At 41.7% G+C, this 25,587-nt stretch overlaps 1 protein-coding gene across 1 annotated transcript in view; it reads left to right on the forward strand.

Annotated features, from left to right (window-relative positions):
* PTPRT (protein tyrosine phosphatase receptor type T) overlaps nt 1-8,812 on the forward strand; it is a 458,251-nt gene extending 449,439 nt beyond the window's left edge. Inside the window, exons 30-34 of the mRNA XM_085313918.1 lie at nt 2,887-3,018; nt 5,745-5,870; nt 7,253-7,416; nt 7,905-8,040; nt 8,748-8,812. Of these exons, the coding sequence (XP_085170044.1) occupies nt 2,887-3,018; nt 5,745-5,870; nt 7,253-7,416; nt 7,905-8,040; nt 8,748-8,801 (612 nt within the window). The 3' untranslated portion in view covers nt 8,802-8,812. The remainder of the gene's footprint in view (nt 1-2,886; nt 3,019-5,744; nt 5,871-7,252; nt 7,417-7,904; nt 8,041-8,747) is intronic.
* Nucleotides 8,813-25,587: the final 16,775 nt, after the last annotated feature.

The raw sequence follows: 25,587 nt of genomic DNA on the forward strand, positions 1-25,587 counted from the left end.
GCCAAAGCACAATCAGTTCCCCTCTGATTTCTCAGGGTTTGGGAAGAAGTTTGCACGTTTCAGCCTGCATTACCTCAAAGCACTTTGCTGATACTTCTACCTTTCCTTACAGAATTCCTGCCAATTAAAAAATTTTTATAAGGAGATGTTTCACCTGTCATTGAAATTCGGCCATCTATGATGCTCTCTAATGTTCCTTTATTCTTCCGTAGAGGAATCATTAGCTCTTGACACAGTCACATAACAGCCTAAATCCCAGATCTTCCTGGGCTATTCATACTAGGAACAGACCTTGCAATTCTTTGTTTTTCAGTCCCTTAACATCTGCAGTTTTGTACTGAGCATGGACTTCGCGAGAGACCATCCTTCCCATCTAGCCTTGAACTAGCATTTGTTCTTCCCCTGTGTGAAGATTGGCATGTGGCAGACCCCCAATGCTGATYGTTTTATTTACCACTCCCTTTCAGGTTTCTCATGTTTAGTTTATTTAGTTTATTTATTTTATTTTATTTTATTTACTTCTCTCTCAATTCTTACTTGGGTTGCAGGATGCCCAGCATTTTACATGATGGTTGTGATGGAAGTGGTAGAGTAGGAACAGTAATGGTGCACATGGAATGGTTATCATTGGGTTCCCAATGGGTTTGGAAGGGTAAATCTCCAGCTGTTGTGTCAGGAAAACAGTCTGGCAGGCTGCTCAGGCCTGCGTTCATCAAAATTAGTCTTAGATGCAGAAGGCCATTTGGACCTGCTTCCAGAGCCATTGAGGCTCTGGAGTAGAGAGGGTCCCTCAGAAGGTGAAGCACTTCATCTGGCTTCCAGTTTGAGCTGAAGATTGACTCAGTCTGTTTCTGACTAAGAAACTGGCCTCTTGTGCCTTGAGTTAGCTTTTGGAAATACCCGTGCCAGTTAGCTCTCAGGAGTACCGGTTAGGGAGTACCTGTAGCGAGCACTACTCAGTCCAGGCACTCAGCTCCATCCTTTTGTCATTCATTTGAAGAAATTTCTTAATAAGGACGAATGAGCCAACTCAATTGAAAGRAAAAAGTAGTAGCCTACATGCTCTCTGAGTATGAGCAAAACGTTCTCTGAGAACAGGGCCAAAGGGCTGCTGCTGTCCACAGAGGACAGAAATTCTACCCAAGAGATTTCAAGATTCCCAACCTTGTCTGTTCGTGCCCTCTGTCCCTTTCAAGTCAACAGACCTTTGGGTCTTTGCTGTGACAAACATTCAGTGTCACCTTTGCATCAGCTAAGTGCCTCGTTAAGAAGAAAGGGGAAAGACTGTCCCTCTCCTTCCCTTAAAGCAGTTGAACATGCTTCTTAAGCAAAGAGCCTGTAGCCGCATGTCTAATTCATGCCATGCAGAAGTGCCAGTAGGTTTGTATTTAATGCACAGCTTGGAGAAAGGTGAAGGTATTTTCTTTCCAAGATCTTACCAATGTTCTCTTGCATAATTAATTAACATCTCAGTGTTTCAGCTTCCTTCCCTTTAAAACAGGGCAGTGAGGCTGGCTCCTCACCTGTAGCGCAGAAACAGGTGGGCTGTGTTTTTTTTCTCTCCTACTAGCAAAATCCTCAAACAGATAATACCTTCAACTAACTRTTCAGCCAATTGTGCAAGCTGCTATATCGGCACGTAATGAAATAAATTAGCAGAAACATTACCATTTTGTAACTCCAGGGTTTGCTTTYGGAGGGGAAGATGAAGGAGATAAGTTTCTCCATTTTATGTATCTCTCTGTTGCCTCTCTTGGTATGTACACCATAGCTTTAAGTCCCTATTGGTGTTGCTAGGTTTGAAAAACAGAATAGGAATAAAGAGGAAAATCCACTGTAGATTGCTGGTTTCCCAACGATGTCGTTTTTCCTTGTTCTCTTCATTTTCCATCATCCTCCTTGCAYATGTGCACTCAGAAGCATGTTGCAGCCACCTTGTAAACCTGTTAGAAAGACACAGAACATGTGTGGMACCCTTTCCCGCCCCAACATAGTCCACTCGGCGCTCCCACCCGCTACTGGCTCGTGGGAAGAAGAAATTGCAAGCCCTAACAACTGTCTTCTTAATAYTTGGGGTAGCTCTTTCTTTCTGTATTGTAAATTGAAAATCTTAGTTAGCCTTTAGCAAGCATTTTTGTTCCTTTTGATTCAAGTCTGCTTCACAGTTGTGCAGGTTACAGGCTCACCTAAGCATTGCCCGCTGCAGCGGGCAGGCAGTAACGCTCTGAGCCTGTCCCCATCGCTCCACAGCCTCTGCGTGCCGTACGGAGATGCACGAACGCAGCCCCGTGGAGCCTGGGAGCAGCGTTCCCCTCYCTCCGTGGCCCGGGAGGCCAAGGCCGGAGGGCTTTTGCGAGGTGGAGGAATAGCACCAGCCGTTGAATGCCAGTCTGCCAGACTCTGAATACTGCCCCACGTGCTCTTTTGGGATGTCTGTAAATCCAGATGAGCCATTTCTGTGGCACTGTGCCACCAGGGAGCAATAGCAGATGGGGGGCTAATCCCTTCTGTCRTTCCTAGTCCCCAGCAGCAGAAAGGATAACGTTTTGCTTCCAACTATTCTCTTGCTAATTATTAATATTACTAGTAGTAGTAGTAGTAGTAAGAGTAGAATTAGAATTATTTGCTGAGTCTCAAAATATAAATAATTGATTTGGGTAATCTCTGCTCTTGTGACACTCCTTTAATGAAATGTCTTCATTGGGAGCAAAAGAATCCCATTATGAGACATTCATTCATTGCACAGCGATAACAAGGAGAAGGATATGTGATTTGTGTAATCTGGTTAAATGGCTCAGATTGCCTAGCCACAGCCTCCTGGGTATAATATTCGTTTGAATAAAAGTTGATTGAATTTTTTTTTAACTAATCTTATTCTTTTGTTAGAGCCACAAGCAACCTGCTGCCTTTATTGTAACCCAACACCCTCTGCCCAACACCATAGCAGACTTCTGGAGGCTGGTGTTTGATTATAACTGCTCCTCCATCGTGATGCTGAATGAGATGGACACAGCACAGGTAAGTGGGTTTTTTTAAACATTTCTGTCATGTAGTTTTATTTTCAAATCCAAAGGATTTTGAGGTGATCTCTGTTTCCTTGTGGTTAAGAAAAAATGGAAAGCAATAAATAAGGTTTTAGGGTACAATGAAGGATAAAGGCCAGACCCACAAAGATACTAAGGTGCTTGGCTCCTGCTAAGGCAGCTATCTAGCTATTACAGTTAGCAGGGATTAGCTGTCTAAGTACATTGTATTTGGAGGCCTATGACTGCCTCCCAAAACTGCTTTCTTCTCTTCCTTATTTTCCTTCCTGTTTGATTCAGAAAAATGTAATTCTCTATGCAGAATCTCGGTGTCTTCATGCTTGCCCATCACTTTCCGAGATCCCAACTAGAACTGCCACAGCACGGTCAGCAAGCCTGTTCCCGTAGCATTCCAGAGGAATGGGAGCAAGAGAGATGCTGAAATGATACTGAAGGAGCTTAGGATCCTTTTCCTAGAGATTCCCAATGAAATTCCGTAGAGTAGAAAAGTGTAGTTAGTTGAAGTAGTTTCTGGAGCAGCCTATGATACTATTCTTTTTATTTTCCAGAGGCATGTGCATGTTGATTTCTTACCAAACATAACATTGTTCAGAATAGGTCTGGCTGCATGAGGAGTAGTTCCCGTTCCTTCTGTGCGAGAATTTCCAGCCACCTTGCTGATGAGTGACAGAAGATAACAGCTTTCAAAAAAGGGCAATCATGCAATTTGTATAAAGAGTGCATTTGGCATTGCTAATTCATCCATTACAGCACTTGTTAAACAAGAGGAGAAGAACCCTCAAGTACTTGGTACTTTATGGCTTAATTTTTCATTTGTCTCTTTGCTGCCTTCAGAATCTTCCCGTGCTCAAAGACAGAGAGATTATTGGACCCTTTTTTGGTGGTAATGGAGAAACCAATCGAACTTTTGTTGAGGGGATCTGCCTTCAGGGTGAAAGCTGTGGGATTTCATTTCGATGTGCAGCCAGAGAGCTATGTTCCAGCCTTTCTGCTGCAGGCTCTCCTGGCAGCCAGTGCCCAAGTCCTGATGCTCCATGCGAGGAACTCGGGGGCCCTGCGCATTTCATACCATCACTCAGATTCTCCCAGCTTGCTTCTGAGYCTTGGCACTGAATCCAGACATGAGTTTCATCTTTTCTTTTTTTCTGATGCTTTAAAGAAATGTACCTTCTGGAAACCAGATACTTTCTCACACTTTGTTCTCAGAAAACAGGAAATTATCAGCCTCAGAACAGTATTGTTCTTACTAACTATCTCTAAGCACAAGACTTTACCTACCTTGTTTTYTGTCCTGGCAATTTCAATTTTTAAGAGAGAATTTGTAGGTACAGAAAAGGAGATCTGACAATGCACAAAGTCAGTTTGACGATTATCTTGCATGGTGTCACCTAGCTCAAGTCTGCAGCGAATGCCAAAAAACATACTCCTAGCCCTGGAAGTAAAAAACAGTTGTAAAGTTCTATATGAGCTCTGAAGGCACAGGGTAGAGGTTTGATACCATTTGTGAGAGAGAGGTTTCTGAAAAGGAAACTCAGTTGTCTTAGGATGTAGCAGCTGCACTATCATTGTACGACAACCTCGTCATTATCTGAGTGTTCATCGTTGCCTAATGTGAGCGCTCTACCATGACGTTCCCAAACTGCCRGTCTGCAGTTGCGTGCAAATACCGTATCAGTGCTCTTGAACGGGGTGTTGTGCTCCTGTGGATGCAGACAGCCGACTTGAAAATACAAACGCAAGAATTACTTGCATAAAAGCTGTGAATGGAATGAAGGGAAGAGTTAAAATAAATAGATGAGTAAACCTGTAATCTACTCTGCAGTAAAAATGTGCAAATAAAGTCATTTAGAAACCAGAGAACGTAGACCATTTTAAACGCTGTGTAAAAGTAGGCATTCGGATAGGTGGCCGTGCACAAACYTGCTTTAGGGAAAGCAGATCTGTAATATTAGGACAGATCTTTCTCTTCTCTTTCTGATGTACTTTGAGGTGGTTTCCTAAAGCATCTACACAGCTCAGATCATCTTGCCTATCAGACAAATGCTTTGAGAGGAGATTGGTAGGCTGCTTGAGAGTCTGAATGAGGAGTAAAAAACAGCCTTCAAAGGAAGGCTTGCTTATGTGATCTTGGCATACTTTTTAATATTGCAAAACTTACAGGGGCAAAGGTGCATAAGATTGCATGACTGTCCCACCGAAATTTAATCCTGTATGATCAAAGGAATAATGGGAATGCAGAAGTAATGCAGTGKCGTGCACACACTTGACGTCATTACTGACAACGATTGAACTTGAATAACTTGAGATCAAGTTGGAATAAGCATTTGGGGGTTTTAAAACTTCTCAAAAATTACACTTGAAAATAGAAAGAAGAACGCACAAAGAAATACAATCTCAGCAGAAACTGCTAATGAGATCTCATACAAAATACTTTTTTGCCACAATCTATTTCCAGATGGATTTCACATAGTTAGATTGAAATCTGTGTGATTAGGATTTTTTTTTTTTTTACTTTCAATTTAGTAACATCAGCATGAGCAAAGATTATGCATTAAAAAAATATATATACATAYATATATATATATTTCTAGGACTGGTTACAGATTTGAACTGGATATAAATTTGAGTGGAAAGAAGACTTACCATAAGGTTCCTTGTTAATAGTTAATGTGCTTTTTTTTCCTGTGGTGCTTTCACTAGCTCTGCATGCAGTACTGGCCAGAGAAGACATCCTGCTGTTATGGTCCCATTCAAGTAGAGTTTGTTTCAGCAGATATTGATGAAGATATTATCAACCGGATATTCCGGATCTGCAACATGGCCAGGGTAAGATCAGTGAAATACAAGATTGCTCTTTTATTCTGTAGAATATATTTTGACTTGAGGAAGAGCTGGAACTAAGAGTTGTGGTTTGGAGATGCTGAATCTCTCACCTAGGAAGAGGATTCCAGTGCAAAATTTGGTAGCTACTTCCTTTGGTTAACATACAGTTGCATCAGTCTGCATCAGTAAGATGCTCTTGGCCAAAAGCAGCAAGTGGATGATATGAGCTTGAAATCTGCTTTTAAATGGAATGCATTGTCTGTGTGTATTTGAGAACAATTAATCACCCAGTAGCCAATGTAAAACCATCAATATTGTAGGAAATAAACTAGGATAATGTCAGTTGTTCTCCATCTGTCAACCACTATGCAGGATATTTACAGTAGCTTTGTCTCTGAAGACAGATGCGGTGTTTACTGGCTAGACTGGGCTTCCTAGTTGCCACTGTTTCCCCATAAATAAGCAACTGCCATTTCTACAAGCAGCTTCTTGTCTGCCTCTTGCAGCCCCAAGGTAGCTGAAATGGTACTGACAAAGTTTATCTGCACACTGAACCCAAGCAGTGCCACTGAAGKACTACACTGGACAGGATTTCAGCAGAAAATTTTTCACTCAGTAGTTGTTTCCCAGATTGATTGTAACTCTACTTTTTTTCCTTTCCTTTTTTTAATCAGAAGCAGAAACAGACTCCAGAAATTACATTTCCATCCTATTTAACGCATCAGGCTCTGATTGTGTGGTATGCAGCAATTAAGTTATGCCATTACAGAATGAACTTTGTGATCCATTTACATGAGTGGATAAATCAGATAGATATTCACCTTGCCAATATACCAAGGCAACTGCCTGTGAACCAGGGACAGCCCTGACAATAGGTAGCTGATAAGACTAAGCCTCTGTGACTCCCACACTACAAACTAGCTAGTAAATGCATAGCTATGCAGGGTGGTTGCTGTAAATTCATGGCTCCCTGCACCCATCTGTGTTCAACAACAGCAGCTTAGCTAAAATCTTTATAAGGATGCTTTCCTTCTGTTGTCCCCAGAGATATTTTGAGGGTGATCTTTGCCTTTAGCTCAGATGGCATAACTAATCTCCAATGCAGCCTACCAGGAAAGATCTGGTTTATTGTTAGAGTTTGCTGAGACTTAGATTCTCTATTGTAAACAGGGATCTTGGGGACCTAGTTTTTGCCCAGCTCTTTGATATCTGAGATCACCATTATCTCCAAGCTTTTGTAAAGTCCTTGTTCCCCACTGTATCAGGTGTCCAGACTGAAGGTTGCTAACACTTACGACACCAAATTCAGAGGGGATGGTGCTGCATAACCAGTACACTCTGCTTTACCCTCTCTCTGCTTCTTTGACCCATTTCGTTTGCTTTAGCCCCAGGATGGATACCGTATTGTTCAGCACCTGCAGTACATTGGCTGGCCGGCATACAGGGACACYCCTCCTTCCAAACGCTCCCTCCTGAAGGTGGTCAGAAGGTTGGAGAAGTGGCAGGAGCAGTATGACGGGAGGGATGGACGCACTGTTGTCCACTGCCTGTAAGTTGGACTGCAAAATTCTTGCGACTCTGCGAATGCTGTCTAACGAGTACTGATTATAGATTTGGAGATCTGGTGGGCTGCCACTAGGGAAAGTGAAGTTAAATTACATTTGCAATACAATTCAAGTTGGATTTTGTGCTACAGCCTAGCATTCTGRCCCAGAGACTTACTGAGCCTAATGCAGAGTAGCCAGAAAGGCTCTGCTGCTTTGTGTCTTGTAGATGGGAATTTAGGTAGACCTCRTGATTGCAGCCCAGACCCGCAGAAGCAGCAGTGCCAAGCGTCCAGCTCTGGTCACAGCAGGGCTTCTCCTGTTGTGTGGCCAGGTCAGTGGGAGCAGTGCTGCGATTCTTGRTCTGTCTGCTGCTGCCAGGGATGGACTTGGCTCTTCCATCCCCATCTCATGCTGCAGTGCTGCTRTCCATTTCTTCCATTACTTAGGCCTTGCTTAGCTTCACCTGTTGCCCCTTTCCTTCTGCACCTAGGAATGGTGGGGGACGTAGTGGCACCTTCTGTGCCATCTGCAGCGTGTGTGAAATGATCCAACAACAAAATATCATCGATGTGTTCCACATAGTGAAAACGTTGCGGAATAACAAATCCAACATGGTGGAGTCTCTGGTAAGCTCAGTTCCTGCACCTCACCCACCCAGCTTATGCAGGGGAACTTCAGGATGGTTAAAGAGCTTCCTGGCTTAGCTTTGTGAATCAAAACCAATCTTCATTTGACAGCATCAGAATTTAAGCCATTCCTGTTGTTAGCATGTGCAATGAATCGATGGGTTCTCCTCCTTCTCCCGCTGAGACAAGGGGCAGCAATGAGTAGTGCCACCACATCCAGCTGCCTCCAGAAGGTTAAACCCCCAGGCTGCCTCCCTRCAGGGAGGGACGGGAGTTGTCGCCCTGCACACATGCAGAGCCCGGAGCTAGGTGCTCTGACATGCCTTGAAACCAGGAAGGGAGGACAGCTCGAACCCAGGGCCTTGCTCCCTGAAACTGAAGAGATTAAACTGTCCTGAATTAAAGCATCTCAATTGATCAAACCGAGTTCTTGCCTCAAAAGCAATAAGTGTGGTGAGGGCATGAAGGAAATAATGAATAGCCTGTGTCATGCCTGCCTTTTTGGGTATTTCTCCTTCCATTGACTATAACATCTCCTAGTAGTGTGCATTCAGTATCCCGTAGAAATAAAATTAATTTTTGCCTGCTTCTGCCAAATGGTATAAATAAATAAGGGGGAGAGGGATGGTTTCCATCAGCTTGTTGAACGAGGCTCTRAAAGAGTTCACCTGTGTCTTTCTATCACTGCTTTCTGCTCTGTCTTTCAGGAACAGTATAAATTTGTATAYGACGTTGCACTGGAATACTTGAGCTCCTTTTAGCCGAGCGGAGGGAGAGGAGTCTCCTAAAAGCCAGAGCCCCGTCTCTGACAGACGCTCTCTTCCCGTCTCCCACACTCAAAGGCAGTAACAAGTGTGGGAAGGAAAAACTGTCGTTCCTGGAGCCAGAGACTGCGACTGCACAGACCTCAGTGCCGCTGGGAGGATGAGACGATGCCTGTGTTTGCTGCTGCCTGCTTTCTATCGGAGCCTCTGCTGCTTCTCAGATAAYCTACTGTCCAAATTAGCAAAATGGGAGACAGGCTGGAAGACTGGACTTTGTAATCCCCTCTGACTTCTCCTCTCCTCTTTTGGATTGTATTTTTGCTCTCCTCACTACAGAGTGGAGAAAGAATGAAACCCCGAGGAAATCTTTTAAATATCTTTAAATAGCTCCTTTTTAATTTGTGATTTTGCTCTCAAATCTTGGTCTTTAAATTTTGAATTTCATGCAGCAGTCATTTGGGAAAAATGAGAAATAGCCATAGGGGGTATATGAAAATTTTTGTTACTGTTTGTCTGCCTTCTCTGTTTGGGGGGTATTTGGGGGGKTTTGTTTTGTTTTTTTCCAAATGTAAAGGCCAACACCAAAAAAACCCAAACGAACTGGGGTTCTCTTCCCATATCCAGTTCCTTTTAGCATGAAAATAGCGGAAATGAGAAGCTGTTCCTGTATTCACTGCCTTGGCTTCCTCCCAGTTTCTGCTAGACTCCCAAGAATGTGCGCAAACTGGGTGCATCTCTCTGGTCCATGTTCATTTCAGTGCTGATGAAGCAGTGTCATTAAAGAGTTTCACAGCCACTTAAACCTTAAAATGAAACATTTGCATCAAACAAATTGCGTTTGTCTTGCAACTTTGGTAACTTTGTTACCATATTTTTGAAGAATTTGCTAGGGTGCAGTGGATATTTAAAAAACAGGGTATGAAGTCAGTACTTATTGGTCATATATTACATATTATTATTTTTTATTTATTATTTGTATTGCCGTATAACTTCGGAGCCCTAGTCACGACAAGACCCCATTGAACTAGGCAATGTGCAAAAAAAAAAAAAAGAACAGAAAAGGTTCCTGGTCCCAGGGCTTAAAATCTGAGYGATTTATCCTCCTTTCCAGGCCCTGCAAAGTTAGAAGTGGTAACCCATCCAAGCTGTAGGAAAGGTGATGTACCTACACAGAAATCTGTAGTGACATGTGTTAAGAAATGCATTAGACCAGCACAGCAACTTTCCATCTTAAGCAAAACAACTTTTGTTTTGTTCTGCAGAAATGCCCGTGCAACTCTATTTCTTTGAAACAAACAGTAGATGTGTTTTGCCACRGTTCTGGATCTTACTCTGACTTCTTTGCAGCTAAGAAATTGCTTTTCCAAAAGAGTATACGTAAGTAGTTAATCATTAAGGTCTGCAGGGTAATCTCAGAGAAAAAAGGAAATTTAAATGAACAAGACCTTACAGTATTTCAATTTAGCCATTTATTTATACAGAGGGTGCGGGAATATGATGTTGTTCTCTATGTAAATTAGATCCTAGGAGAGAGAGGTTTCTTCAGATATAGACTTTCTAAAAGCTAAACTGAAGGTGAGAGTTTAAGAAAATTGCACTTTCTGACCACCCCGTAGTTTTCTGCTCTCAGATAAATACTCAGAGATTGTGCCATGTGCTCTGTCACGTCAGTATCTGACATAGAGAATGTCAGAAGTTCAAAAAACGGTAATAATTCCGTAAGTAAATCCAAAAGACCCCTCTGATTCGTTGTCATCCTTTTTTTAATGGTCATACCTTTGCCTTGACATTGAAGAAGGAGAATTATTAAACCTGGTGAAAACAACTCTTGATTTAAACATACCTGTACCTGACTGAAAAATTATCATCTCTGCCAGGACCTGCAAAAATCTAAGAGAAGATGCTGGGTGTTTGCAAAAAAGAGTGGGAAAATAAAAGGCAAAGCAACATTCTGACATTAAAAAGAAAAGGAAGGCAAAATAGTGTTTTGATCAGAGGTGTCTTGCTGTAGCAGTGTAGGTCAATAGTTGGGTGCCAGTTGCAGAGAAAAGGGGAGTGATCTCTGATCCCAGGCATGATGTTTCAACAACTGCCTGAGTAGAAAGAAGCTGCAAGTCAGCAAGGTGTTCCTGCGTTCCTTCAAACCAGAAAGCCAGAGGGAACCAGCCCCCATTTTCCAAATCCCTAATGCCTCTCTAAAGAAAAGGTGCTGTTTGACACAGTTGTCATGGCCAGGCAGTCTCTTCTTTGAGTTATTTCTAGGCTATTTGCTTTTTGGTTATGTTTTCAGCTTTTTTCTTTTTTTTAATATATAACATGAGTTGTCCTAAGTGTCATTAAGTATTGTCAAAATATAYCTACAGATGACCAAAGTTAGTTGGATGCTGTGAAAATATTAATTAGTGTTTAGCTTTCTGTTAATTTTACATGGAAGCTAACAATCCAGTAGTAAAAAAGGTTCCTCTCATGTATTATTGAAAGACTAGCTGAAGCAGTGAGGTATAATAGCAAGGATAAAGGATGCAGAGGTAGAAGAAATGACAGTATGACTGAAATGTGAGGTATAGAAGGTAGTTCCAGGCTTAAGAGTAGCAAGAAAGAAAGTGGATTAAAAAGCTAGAAGAGAATGCGTGGAGCGAATGTGCATGGGGAGAAGCAAGTGTCAGAAGAACAGAACAGAATAGTGCCACAGTGGGGTTGTTTAAAGCTTTGAGGTAGGTTTCAATGTATTTTCATGGTATGAAAAATGCYACTAAAGGTCAGTCCCGTTATCGACTGACCCACAGCAAGTTGCCGTGGGCGTGCTTTGAGCCCTCTGCAAATACAAAGCTATGTTAGCATGAGCTTCAGTGAAAGATGGTTAAACAAAGTTTTATCTTGTCTTTGTAATGGATGAGTAACGCAGATGTTGCCAGTTAGCACAGCCCATCTGATGGGCAGAACTTCCTACGTGGTAACTCCGTTGTGTGTCTTGACCTTCTACTTTTCTGCCTACAGTCAGTGTGGGAGGATGTTGAGCAAACCYCACAGGTTGTGTTGTCCATAGACCCAAGCCGTTGTGTTGGCATGGAGTTGGCTGCTGCTGGGGGCCTGACCCTGCTCTGTGTTGGTGGAGGGATCTTCATGCTGTTCATCAACGCACAGTGCATGTATGCTCTGCCTGCAATAATGATGAAGTGGAAAAAGAAATAAATAACCTTACCACTATAAGGTTATTTAATCCACAGGGAGAGAGCATATAGCACAAGAAGTAATGTGTTTGAAGCAAGGTTTTGGGCATTGGATTTGTTTTCAGTGGGAAAGAGACATATGAGTTGAGATGAAGAAGGCTTGTCTCACTCCTGAAAGGATTAATGGTCAGTGGGGAGCAGAGTTGGTAGCAAAGATAGAAAAGATTGAATTTAAAATGAGGAAAGTATGATATTGACAATATCTTATTGATCATAATAAAGACAGATTTACTCCTGTTCAGATATCTCTAGGGTCAATGGACTGTTGTTTATTAATAGCACAGTATTGGTCTAAATTCTCATCTAAAATTCAGGGAGCTAGAAGTAATTAAAGAAGGGTGGCAGGGAACTGTCTCATAGAGAWGATAACTAAAATCTTAAATTGTTAAAGAATATAACTGAAGCAAAAAATTCCAGAAATATCTAAGCAGCTGCTGGAGAAGGATGACCCTGAGCTGTCCACAGGAGAGAGAGAGAGACCAAAACCCGTAGAAGGTACARTGGGCTTGACAATTGTTTCAATTTTTCTTTTCTTTTCTTTTGTAATTCTTTTAATTAAGAGCTCCTCAGCAGCTGTGTCRTATGCTGGCACCTTTTTTTGTCATACACTGGCACCTCGCTCCGCCTCCCCCCCGAAATGATCTGTAAGGAGAAGATGTCTGACCTTTCCTGTATTCGGACTTGGGGTACTGGTTCATGCTTTCCCTCAACTCGTGCCCGCGTATTGCGTGGGAGAGCACTGGGTGGCAAAGCATGGAATACAGAAAAGCTAACAGTTACGCAGTACAGATTATTGCATGCCAAGTTTTGTTTATTCATACAAAAAAGAAACCTTGCAAGGGAGCACAGTGCATATATGAAGGTAGCTGAATCAGGACCTTTGGTAGCAAGCAAGGTGATTTTAGTCACGTCCACAGCTTGACATAGCTGATGTTCTTTGATCAGGAAAGTCTCTGGACTGTGTTAGTAGGAGGCGCTTTGATTCTTGATTGAAATTCCTTAGCAAAGTTGCACAGAGTTACATGAAACATGTCTGCCTTTGCCATGCTTAACGCCAGCCAGTTTTATTAATGCACTGTTAGGTCCCACTTACTTTATTCATATTTTAGCCATTTATGTTAGCTAGAGTTGCCTGCCTTGGTCTACATGCAACAGGCTTTTGGCACAGAAACATTTCTACATGCCTAGAAGAGCTGCAGACTTTGTGGCCTTTTGGCCCTGAACCAAAGTGCTGTTACTGGATCCCATCACTCTTGGCCAGTCCCCTGCCCACATACACGCACAGTGGAAGAGAATGTCCACATAATTCCCCAAAGCAGACAGAGATTTGGGGAAATGCCTGTGACCTGGTCTGATCCATGTAGTTCTGTGGCCCAGGGAAGGAGATTGCAAGGTGTAACTTCTGCCTCGTGAAGTACGTGTTTGTGTTTCAGGAGCTTCCAAGCTTTTATTTTGGATCTGTAAACTTTTTATTAAGAATACCTAGTGGCAATATACACCCACAACAGCAGATTTAAGCCTRCAGATGGTAGACTTTTCTTTTTTCATTTACTTTTCACAGACCCTTTAAAAGTAGTTTGTGGGATTTCCCCGAGGAATCCACAGACCATGGATTGGTGGTCACTGCTCTTGATGTCCTGTAGAGTCAGGCAAAGGAGACAGGCTCCTCCAGAAAGGTCTTCATAAGGAAGTTATACTAATTGCCATGTGGAAGAGAAGGAAAGGAGAAGAAATCTCCTTTGGGAGAAAAGCAAACATTGGAGGAAAAGGCAGATTAAATGAAGTCCTCAAACAGGTAGGAAACTTGCACCTTCTTCTATCTCTTGTTCTTCAACAGAGCTACTTACATATCTCCTATTTTTCTGAGTTCATGCCAAGATCATAAAAGAAGGTAATACTACCCTGTGGAGCTCTCTAGAGGCCAAGTAGTCAGTATAACAGAGGGAATAAATCCTGAGGGACAAACATAAAAGAAGACTTGCTTGAGAGAGGAATCTTCAAGTATGAGGTGTCTTTACCGATCACACTTGCAGAATTTGTAACAAGTCATCAGAGCAATGCRCAGTCCTAATATATTCCCCTACAAGCAATGTGAGGGAAACAAAGCCCTCAGAAAACTTTATTATCCTAYAAAGTTTTTAAATAATCCAGTGTATTATATTGTAGCACAATTAACTTGATGTATRTATCTGGCCAATGCAAGGGGCATCTCACATCTTTGTGTAAGCCTGCTGTGCTTTCATTTGGGATTTGTTCAATTGCCTTGAGTTTGCAAACTTCTRTGAATTCTAGTTTGTTAAGAACATAAATGGGGCCACATGACGAAAGTTGTTCAGTCTGACTGCTGCATGTGGGTCCAAAATTCAGTGTATTTCTTAGAAGRCTGTGAAAGAGCAGAATAAATTACTGCATTTTTCCTGCACAGAGCTTTTTAGGAGTAGAAAGTGGAAGAGCTAGCTAGTCAAAATTTGGTACACAGAAGTGAGCATAAGAATTCTGTTGATCTGCCTGTGTTCATATTTATTTAGATTTYTATAGCCGTACATGCATGACGCATATTTTAAAAATGCAGGTGCGCTTCCCTTTCCCATTTCCAAAAATGCCTGTGGCTCTTCCTTCAATGAGGGCCAGTAAATAACATAGCAAGCAAAACCCACCTTCGGCAGTTTTGGGGAGGGCCACTAGGAAAATGTCGTGTGTTATCTGTTAATTAACTAGGAAAAGGTATCAGTCATCTCACTCCTAATATATATACCTGAAGAACGTACAATTTGCTGTAACAAACAAGATAAATCATAATTTTTCATACATCAGGACCAAATCCTGCTGGCACTGAATTTGATAGAGAAAAACAACAACAAAAAACACCTTGCTGACTTCCAGTGGCCTCTAGTCTATAATCTTTATTTGCTGCATTAAAAGAATTTAAAAGCCTCCCTTGTACATAATAAACTGCATATGGCATATCCTAGAGTTTCATGTCAGACTGGCATAGTTGTGAAATACTAGCAGCTTTTTTCAGTTTGTAAAAGCCCCAGAGGTCTAAATTAATCTTTCCATCCCTGTCCTTGTCCCAAAATGTCAAGAAGATTTTTCATCCGTTTTCTCTGGTTTCGGTCTGAGCCTTAAGAAACAAAACAGTGCAGCAAGTTGAATGACAGATGCTAGTGTTCCCGTAGTGTTTGCTGGTGGGGAGAACAAAAGAAAAAGAAAAGAACAAACTAAAATGCTTTTCTTGCAAGTTGATTCAGCACAAGCTGTTTCTGAGCAGGGTAGACATGGGCTAGCCCACAGGAGTTTGTCTGGAGCGAGGATGTGCTTGTTGCAAGGTGAGGTTACAGTGTAGATGTACTCTTTGGAACGAGTCCTGATCKCTTGTACGTGGGTTTCCAATGATGTAGAGGTTACTTTAGTGGAGTTACTTGTTGCAGAGTGACAGAATTTCAGTGGTGTTGGAGTTTATTGGGAGATCTGATGTCCCAGAACAGGACTGTGTTTGGGGGAATCTGTGATGTACCTCCAAGCATTGCACTGTGGAGACATCGTTGTGTGTGTACCTCATCTTTCAGTGGAGACCTCTAGGGATCATATTTATGTGAAGTATGGAAGGAATAGATTTACAGAGAAGTAAGAGGAAGTGTGGCCAGGATTTTACAAACTGAATGAATTTAGCTACTCTAAAAGACTCCCCAGCAGAAATGATGTGTAGTTGTTTGGATTGCTGAAAGTCTTACCATACTTCCTGTGCTGGATTTCACATACCTGGAGCAGAACTGGCATTACCCCATCATCACGCCTGTAGCCCTTCCTTGCTTCTCCAGCACTTACACTGTACTTCTATGCCAAAAGTTTCAGCTGTATCCGTTACACATTTAATTCATGCAGACTAACCACATTAACAAAAATTCACTCCCATATTGATTTAATCTCCTTCACCTTCTCCCCTCCTCCCCACACCAATCCTGCTGAAATTAAAATGTACTAGCATCACTTGTTGCCAGCTTTGTTACTCCGTCACACGGCAATGCTGTGGCTGCCTCTGGATCACCAGTATCCTGTTTCCACTCCCTGAATGCAACCGTTCAGCCAGCAGGGACGAATGCTGCATGAGAGCTAATCTCTTTGCTGTTGCAATTCCCCCCCACCACCACCTCCCTCCTTGGCCCTTATGGATTCCTGGTGAAACTCACTTGTACAGTTTGGATGTTTGATAGATAAAGCACGTATTAAAAAAAGGAAAAAAAAATATAAATACAGAAATCTCAACACTGTGCATTCAGTGTCTTTTCTTTCTAGCTTAAAAGAAGGAAGGTAAATAATGTCAAGTCAATGAATATCAGATATATTTTTTGACTGTACATTACAGTGAAGTGTAATCTTTTTTTTACAACTGCGAGTCCATCTTATTTATTCTTGTAAATGTTCCCAGACAATGTTTGTAATATGGGCTGTGTTGCAAATCCATAAAATAAATCTGTGATCTGAGATTAATGTTTTACTAAGAGACTCTTGTACTTGTGCCTTTTCTTTGCACCTGGAGGGGACAATTTACTGCAAGTAATACCCTCAGAAATGGTGGAGTGATTGCATGGAAGAACCAAGACCAGCCTCTTGTCACRTCAGTGGGCAGATAGCTTTACATCATGGTTGTAATTCAGACATAGCTCAACAGCAGCAAAGAGAATTCACTGAACAGTTCAATCCAACAGAAGATTTTGAGTCTATCCTGTTAGATAACCTAACTATGTGAGCTAAGTATTTTTGAAAATTCTGGTCTTAACTATGTGGGTTAAAGCCAGGCATATTTTTGCAAAGCTCTCTTACTAATAGGTTTTACTGCATTATTTCCTTACTTATKCAAGTGTTGAAAGGCATTGCTAATACGATAGTGAGATTTTTTCCCAGTGTTTTCTATAGAAAGACGCACACATGCCAAACTTGAATTTAGTATTTGTGTGTCAGTAGTTCCACACGTTTACCAGCAGGCTGTCATCTCCTGGCCTCCCAGCCTTGGTTATCAGCGCATGTACATGCTGGCACCTTGCCAGTCCGGTTGAGCTAGTACAAAGTAGGAGATGAGAAAGACAGGATTCATGCATTCAGAAGACAACCTTTTGGGTTTTTTTTCCAGAATACAAGCACAAGAGTGCATTGAGGTTCACAACTTAGAGTGCCAGAGCAGGACCGTCATGTCTTGCTACATTCTAGCTTCAGTAATACAACCCCAGTGATAGGAGTTAATCTGTTTTGCATTGGTAATTAGCCTTATGCTTCTGTTTTTCTTAAAGTTTWTCTTTCTTTTGTGCATGTCTTAGCTATTATCTTTTGAAGATATTTCCTCTAATTAATTCTTGATTGATGTGAACAAAACTCTGTAACTGTACTAGATATGTTTAGCTCAGAGGTTGCTGTTTCTTCATTAGTCTGATGCAGCAAATTCTTGTGCATCTTAATTGTGRCTGAACATTCAGATATAACAAATTATTCAAAGGGCTCATTATAACAAGGTGAGACTGTATAAAACTCCTTACAACTACACAAGTTGTTGGTACACCAAGGAGTCAGTAAGAAGGAAGAAATTACTACCAAAGAAATTTCCTCACCAGTGTTAGTTTGAGAGGAAACTTTGCTAGGACATTCTTAACTGTTTAATAGAGACAGATATATACATACTTAATGATTAATTACCGTTTGCCTTGCCATAAGATGCTTCGTCCATGTTTGCAAAATGTTTACTGATGCTTGATATTTAGACCAGTTTGCATTTATGGAAGGTAGACAGCAAAGAAAGCTCTGCAAKATTCAAGGCAGTCATAGTCTTACCATAATACATGCTGAAATGTCAGATTTTGGAAACATACTGATTCACATTTCTGTCCTCTTGTTGTCTACYCAGCATTGCTCACCCAAAGGTATCAGAGGGTTAATGATGGTGGCAGATCACAGGTACAGAAGTCTGAAACCTCARGTGTTCAAAGTGCTTTGCCTCCTGTTCCTCAATACTGCTGTTCCAACACAAGCTGAGAGGTKTGAATGCAGCAGAGATTTTACCAACTTCAGTCTGTGTCTTAAAGCATCAGCTTCTGCTTTTCTAGCCATCCTCGTGATAACCAGTATCTTCCTACTGATGCTACTTCAAGTTTGGCCAAGTTTGACAAGTTCTCTTCACCTAAGCTGAAGTTYCTAGTTTCACAAATAAAACCATCAAATTCTATATATCATACTGAACTGAATATGCAGTTGTTGTTTAATAGCAGTTGTTAAAAATGGGGTTTATCTCATTCAGGCATGGCCATCTATGTGTTAGCTGTCCACCTGCAGAGAGAGAACATAGGTGATTAGCTCAATGGTGAGAAAAAGGCCTCTCCAGAAGGTGAGTTCACCATGGATAAAGCCATGATAAGAAAACTGAGCTGGATTGTCCTCTGGATATGCCATTTTGCTTCATTGATTATGAGTTAACTTTGTGACCAATATCAACTCAGACAACCAGTTTTCAGATGTGTGAAATTAGATGGGATTATTTTCCCCATTAGTAGATATCTGCAAATACAAAAAGGGAAAGGGAGAAAGAAAAGGCAGGCAAGCAGAATTAATACTGCTTGCTTAGTCTGGGAAGTTCTTCCTCTGGACAATCTAGCTTGACCATTTCAGGTGCTCGCTCTCTTTTGTCAAATTTCTATATTTGAATAATAAAGAAAACCAATTTAAAATTAATAAGTTAATTTTACTTCTAATGTGCAATTTTACAGGAACCAAACCAAACAAAAGGACTTGTGTTTTTTCTTGATTGTGTTTTCTGTGACCTTTCCAAACGTATTTGGGAGGGCATAACATTTATACTGAGAGGCTATTTATAAATGGCTTATAAAAGTTTATCCAYAAAGTGTTAATATGTTACGTGAATCAATAGTTGTGGAGCGTTTATACTACAGGTCAATAGGATTACTTAGAAGTGTAACATTTACTGATGTGTTTATAAGCACCTATAGTATGCTTTTTCTATCAGAAGCAATATAACATTTATTACTCCTTTATTAATACCTTTTAAATGATACACTGTTTGGATAAGGTGTAACCTGGTAAATTTTTCAGTGAAGTGGTGAGACAGGTTTTCTTTGAATATAAAAATGACTCCCTCCAAAATGTCTGTGAGAAAATCCTGGCTTGCATAGATAATTCACTTAAATATGCACAACCTTATTCTTGGAGATGGGTCAGGCCAGGAGTTCCTTGCAATAATCTCCTCTGTGTGCTCACATCTAAGATGAATGTGAGCCTTGATCCATGTAAGCTCAAGAAGCTGAAGAACTTGTACTAAAAATCCATTTCTTTCAAATTTTTGAAGATGCTCCTGGGAGTATCCCTTCACTTAAGCTTCATGACTGAATGCACTGAGAAGGAAGGAGAGCTTACCAGTTACTGCATAAGCTTATTACTTAGGAAACRTGGAGCTCTCCGTTCCACCGTAGACTTTCCATCTCTTATTAGGAAAACTATTTTGTGTTCTTCTAGCTGCATGAAGCAATGTATGGATGGCTGTAGGAGACCAGACCAGAGATCCTGGCAGCCTCAAAGCCTGTCTCTGATAATGGCACACTGTGGATTCTGAGAAAAAACACGAATGATAATAAGTTTTTAATGACCTTTTCTGATGTGATGCCTGACTGTGGGACATCACAAATGGAAGGTGGTATCCTGATGGAGCGTTGAGTTGCRTTTGAACCCATGCAGGCTTTCTCCATCCTACGATCCATGCAGGGATTCTGACCCAACAGCAGAGCATGCCAAGAGCACACAGCAAGAATTGCCCCTGAGGATTGAGACGGTCCAGTTTTGTGGATCACTCTTGACAATGAATCTGCCCCATCAGTAAGTGGGGAAGGGATTGGACATACAACTCCATGTGCATATGCATCTTCTGCCACCTCCTCGTTTTAAAAGCTGAGTACAAATGTGCTTCTACAACATGAGTTACCAGAAGGCTTTGTTGGAGGTGGTTATACAATCCAGAGCGTGATAGTGAAAGAACAGGTTGTCTAGGATAATGCTGGTGACATGCAAAGAACCAAGATTATTGTTTATTCTGGTGCCACAGGAACTATCTGGCAGTAAAAAATAGGCTTTAACAAAGGAGGTAATGAGCAATGCCAGTTCTGTTAGTGCCARTGTGCTCACATTGCAGGAGGGCATGACTGATACGCAATTCTGTGGCTCGGCACAAGCTCGGAGCTGGGAAATGAGAAGCAAGTGTGTTGGGGGAGGAGGGGGGAAACAACCAAATATTGCCTCTCCCACAGTGCCAGAGGAGGCTGTTCCTGCGCTCTTCCCAACCTTCAATGCTTTTCAGGATTACAACTTTCGTAGCATCTTTGTTTTCATCACTTTCGAGGTCTGTCCAAGGGACTCCTGCTTGCTCTTCCCAGATATTTTTCCAGCACTGGGGTCTCSTGGACCTTGGCCTCCAACAGTCTGGGAAACGTCCCTCCGCCCCTGCTCAGACGAATTCCCCCAGCCTTGCCGCCTCATCGCACCCTTTGTGGAAGAATAGCTGCAATAACATTTGGCAAGTGGTGAACAAATAATTAAGTCCAAGCACAGTGTTAGCAGTAAACATGCCAGTAGTTCTCACTGACAAACTCCCGCTGCTGCTGTTGCTCACATGAATCAGATTAGTAAGTTTGGAAACTAATTTTGCAAATTGCCGCTTGGAAATTACAAGACCATGCTAAAAAGACCCTCTAACTCAATGAAAATATAAAACATTTACTGGCTTACTAAAAGAGAATAGATCTCCGTCAGTACCAGTCGTTGTAACAGCTTTTGGTCTGAAAAGCATGTTGAATAATGTCAGAATTTTGTGTGTGTTAGTCTGTGGAAAAGTGCTATTTTTTCAATGCCATTTGGATTTTTTTTTGACTGCTGCTTTTCAAATAATTATCTATGCTACATGGAACTGGGTGGGTAGTASTGAGTTTATGCAAGCAGAGGACCACAAAAAGATCAGAGAGAAACGTTTATTGCTGGAAATCTAATCATATTTTTAGGGAGATAATTCCATCATTTCAGGATGCAATTATTTGTAATTTATTTTTTCTTGCTCTCTGACAGACTTCTGAAAAAGGATTGGCTTAGAAGTTACCAGTCTCAAAGCATGTTCTGAGGGACTGATAAGGACATGCAACGTCAAAAAAAAATGCAGATGGATTTAACTGTTTTTGTAAATGAAGTCACATGCAGTGGAGAGATCAAAATAAAACGTTTTCACAGAATCACAGAATAGTTGGGATTGGAAGGAACTTCTGGAGATCACCTGATCCAAACCCCTGGTCAAGCAGGGTCAGCTAGAGCAGATTGCCCAGGACTGTGTCCAGCTGGATTTTGAATATCTCCAAGGATGGAGATTTCACAAACTCTCTGGGCAACCTGTTTCATGTTTTGCTAACATGTTCCATCCGGCATGAAATGGCCAATATTGAAATCACTTTCTGTAGCCTTTTTGTTACCCTGTTTCTCCAGGTCTATCTGTCTTTACTGGAGAGTTATTCTTGTTGGTTGTCACGTCCTTGTGCAAAGCTGGCCCAAGCCTGCCCACTGGGCTYGGTGGCTGGGTAAGGTGATACCACTGCACAGCAGGCTCCAGCAGCTTGGGGCTCTGGAAGGGGAGACTCCAGTTCATTTGGATTAAATMTCATTTTGATCTTGTGGGCATTTTGTACCTTCAGTTCTGGGAAAAATCCAGGGTTACTTTCTCTCAGAAGTTTAMCTTCTGAAACTACTGTATATTGTGTCAGGACTCATGTAGGTAAATAGCTTATATGCTGCTTTGTGTGGGGTTATSTAGCAAGCTTGAGGTTGTATCTGTTAACTGGGGAAGGTGTTAGCTTGGAGGAATGTGTACTGGAGTATGCCTGTTGGAAGAGATGTGTGGTGTGGTCTTCATCCAAAGATCCGCGTTATCATCAAAAGGCCTACATTTTGATGTCCTGGGAATTTTCTCTCTTTCTAAACTTTGCTGCTTCTTCTGACATCCCTCAGCATGACAGTGCGTTGCCTTTGGCAGGCTCTGCAAAGACGTGGCTAATCAGACTGGCAATCGTTTAGTTTTTCTTACAGTCTCACTCTTCAGTTCAGTCGGGGAGATTATATAGGCCTAAAACCCTTTTCCTAGTTCTTCTCTGTTCAGTGCCCATCATCCTGAGTGTTTCCCTTGGGTTGAGTCCAGTTAGGACTTCACCTTAATTTATATCATTCCTTCTGAAGAATTCTTGTGCACTAGGACAGGGCTGTGTTTGTTCATCAGCCTGGTAGGAACAGTGTGCWAAGGAGCAGAGGAGGCTACTAGGTGGTAAACAGAGAATTTAAATTTCTGAAAGCTTTCTTAAACCTGTTCAGATCTCTGTGCAGTACAGATAAGGCCAAGCTGTTGTATGAGCTGACACAGTAGGAACAAACTCCTGGGTATGCACAGCAGTTACAGCGTCAGAACTGTAAGGCTTCTTTTTTACTTTTTCTTTCTTTCTTTCTTTCTTTCTTTCAATTTGAGGTAGGAGGAAGTTTGAAAGGCTGATTTGTGTTGTATATTTTCAGTTACAAACAGGAAAAGTCAAGGAGGTTTGGAAGAGAGGCAAAGTATCTAAGCAAACACTGTCGGACTCGTCTAATTAACTTGGTTACCTCAAATGTCATCGCTCAATACTTTCTTGGCTCAGGACATTATAGATTTTTATGTCCTTAAAATGAACAAAAACCTCTCTTCGCTGATGCAGTCCTTCCTTCTATAAAATACTAACTTGAAATCTTGGCCTGAACTGACTTTGACCATTCTCTTGGAGGTAAAAATATACAGTAATCTGGAAGCCAGTAGATTTGTGTTTCTGGTTAGAGACTTGTTTGATTTGCTGTGATTGGGAACAGCAGGCAACGTGGGGTTCTGGCAGACTTTGGCACCCTTGGGTTTAGAGGCTTTGGACTTGTGGCCCTATAGCCAAGTGAGAATCTAACAGACTTAAAAACTTTGGGAATGTCTCCCATCCAAAACAGAATATAAGAGTACTTTAAAGGTGCAACTTTTCCAGATGCAAAACATTGTGCGACATACACAAAGTGAGTATCAGCAAATCATATACGTATGCTCAGCAAACACGTCTTAGTAAACTTGCGCTCTCTTTCTCTCAATTTTCCTTCTTCCCTGCTCACTCCAAGACAGACTAATAGCAAAGATCTGAGCTATATCTAAAGCGCTGCCTTTAAAATTGGAGTGCTACATTATAGCCTTTGTTACTGTAATGTTGCAGGAAAGGTTTGTGTTTTCTGATTGCAGAAGTGCTACATTAACCTGAAACTCAGGTATACCATGATTCTTGAGAAATTTGAGTAAGAATTTCCTGTTAAGATGTTATAGAAACCACTTGAAAGGTTTAAGCAAAAGACTGTGTATGAGGTCAAGTGCCTTGCTCTGTGCCTGTGTTCTCGAAACAAATTACTGGGGTATTTGCGGCAGTGCAGGACCTAGAACTGCTATTAAATGGTGGGAATGAGAGGTAAGGAACGAAGGGAGTCAGAGCAATGGCTTCAGACACCAAGGTCCACAAGCACAGTAGCAGCCAAAGTGTAGAGAGGTCAGGAGAAGACACCTTTACCCTACTGCAAGCTGAGCATCAGGGCAGACACAAAGAGCAGCTGRGTCCTTTGATACTCAGGCTGGCTGTCATGTTCAAGTGTGCTGTTGATGGCCAGGGAAGCAGGTCCAGTGCTACCTGCTTCTTTAAAAAATAGTTATCAGCCCACGGGTGGGAGAAAAGACCATGTAAGGGCCACCACACTGCCCTGGCAGACTCTGAGTTTGAGAACCAGCAAAGCGCTGCAGCTGCAAAGGTAGAACATCYCTTTGGGCAGCCATTTGAGAGAGACACCAAGTAGGGGCATATGTATTTATGTGTATATGGATACTTTAAAGCACCATTACACAATATGCAACTAGACAGAAGGCACCAATGTGATGGCTACTCTGGAGTGCCAAAGTATCACAGTCARCGTGGCTCAGCAACCTTCCCTGGCTGTATGTTTGGTGCTCCTTCAGCTCCTGTCGCTGACTGCCCTATATGTGCAGCCAGCCCCTTAATATGGAGAGACTCTTGGTTGCAGGGAGGCACCTCTTAGCTCTAGTCTTGGGGGAGAAATCCTGAAGCTAAGTAATGGAGAGAAGATGATGCCGACAGCTTCTGTTATCCCACAGTTTAGAAATCAAAGCAGACGTTAAAAATGAAATAATGRGCATAATTAAAACAACAAAACTGCTTGCTTCAGGCAAAATTTTACTGACTTCAGTTTTTCTCTCTTTAAGCTCAATATATAGATTAAGCTATGACCAAAGCAGAAAATATCATAGTTTTATTTTTAAGGAATTTGAACAATAGTATTTTATAAAGGCAACAATTTCCTTTTGTCCAGAAGGAATGAAGATTTTGGCTTCCTCCATGAAAAGCAGTTGCCAAGAGCTGTCCAGCTACTGTCTCGGGCTCACAATCCCCACAGCATGTATGCCTAAGAAATATAATTCTTCTGCTATTATCTGCCTGCTTTCTTATKTGAATTCACTTGCAATTGTCAGCATGAAAAACAATTGAGGATAGGAACATTTGCTGGCTTTAAAACTTGCCGGATGACAGCTCAGCCTGACTTCTAGCACAAGTGATCAAGGGAAGAGCTGATTCTGCCAGAGAATATGCGGTCCCACATCTGCACTTAGGAGACTTCGCTGAACCTCATGTGGGAATGACTTTTCTCCTGATATTAGTTTGTTAGATATATTAGGCTTTGGACAAACTTGTTTTTCTTTTGTCGCCCATCACTCTAGCTCTCTCCTAAATACAGAAGGGCTCTCGGGAAGAACGTCCCATTGTGCTGTTGCTTTGAACAGTTTCTGGATCCAGATTATAGTGATGGGAACTGCAGCRTTATTTGGACTCGGTGAGTAAGTAAGAATGACTCTTCAGTGCAATTTTTTGTTTTGAAGGACTAGAAAGCTTCTGAAATGCCTGCTTTCAAAATTATGTCTGCCTTTTAAAATATTGGTGTTCCATGTTGTCCGTGTATGTGCACTGGAAGGGAAAAATACTGGTGAAAATCAATTTCAAAAATCAAACAAAGGTTTCTCCTTTTCTCCCAACTGAAAACCCAGGCTGTTTTCTTTCTATTAATTCTCCTTTGAGTCTATAGCTACCTATTACCTTGGACTGCAAAGCCTTCAATGGGGTTTTATAAACCTTTGCCCCGTCACTATAAAAAGCTTCCATGTTTTTGCCAAATCTCCCTCAGAAAGATTACTTTTGCTTTGAAGATGCCAATAAAGGAAATTGCTTTCACAAGGAAGGAGCGAGGAAGACAACCCTAGACCCTTCATTTGGATTTCTTCCAATCTTAAATTTATTGGAACTCCAGAGCAATCCTAAACCTATTATAAAACCCACTGCAGTCTGAACAGCAAGGTCCCTCTGGGCAGCGCTTAGACGTGTTGTAATATCCCTGCGCCGCCTTCAGCTTCTGAGCAA

This window comes from Rhea americana, unplaced genomic scaffold (assembly GCF_003343005.1).
Source record: "Rhea americana isolate MKP2758 unplaced genomic scaffold, rheAme1 scaffold_4, whole genome shotgun sequence".
Taxonomy (NCBI): domain Eukaryota; kingdom Metazoa; phylum Chordata; class Aves; order Rheiformes; family Rheidae; genus Rhea; species Rhea americana.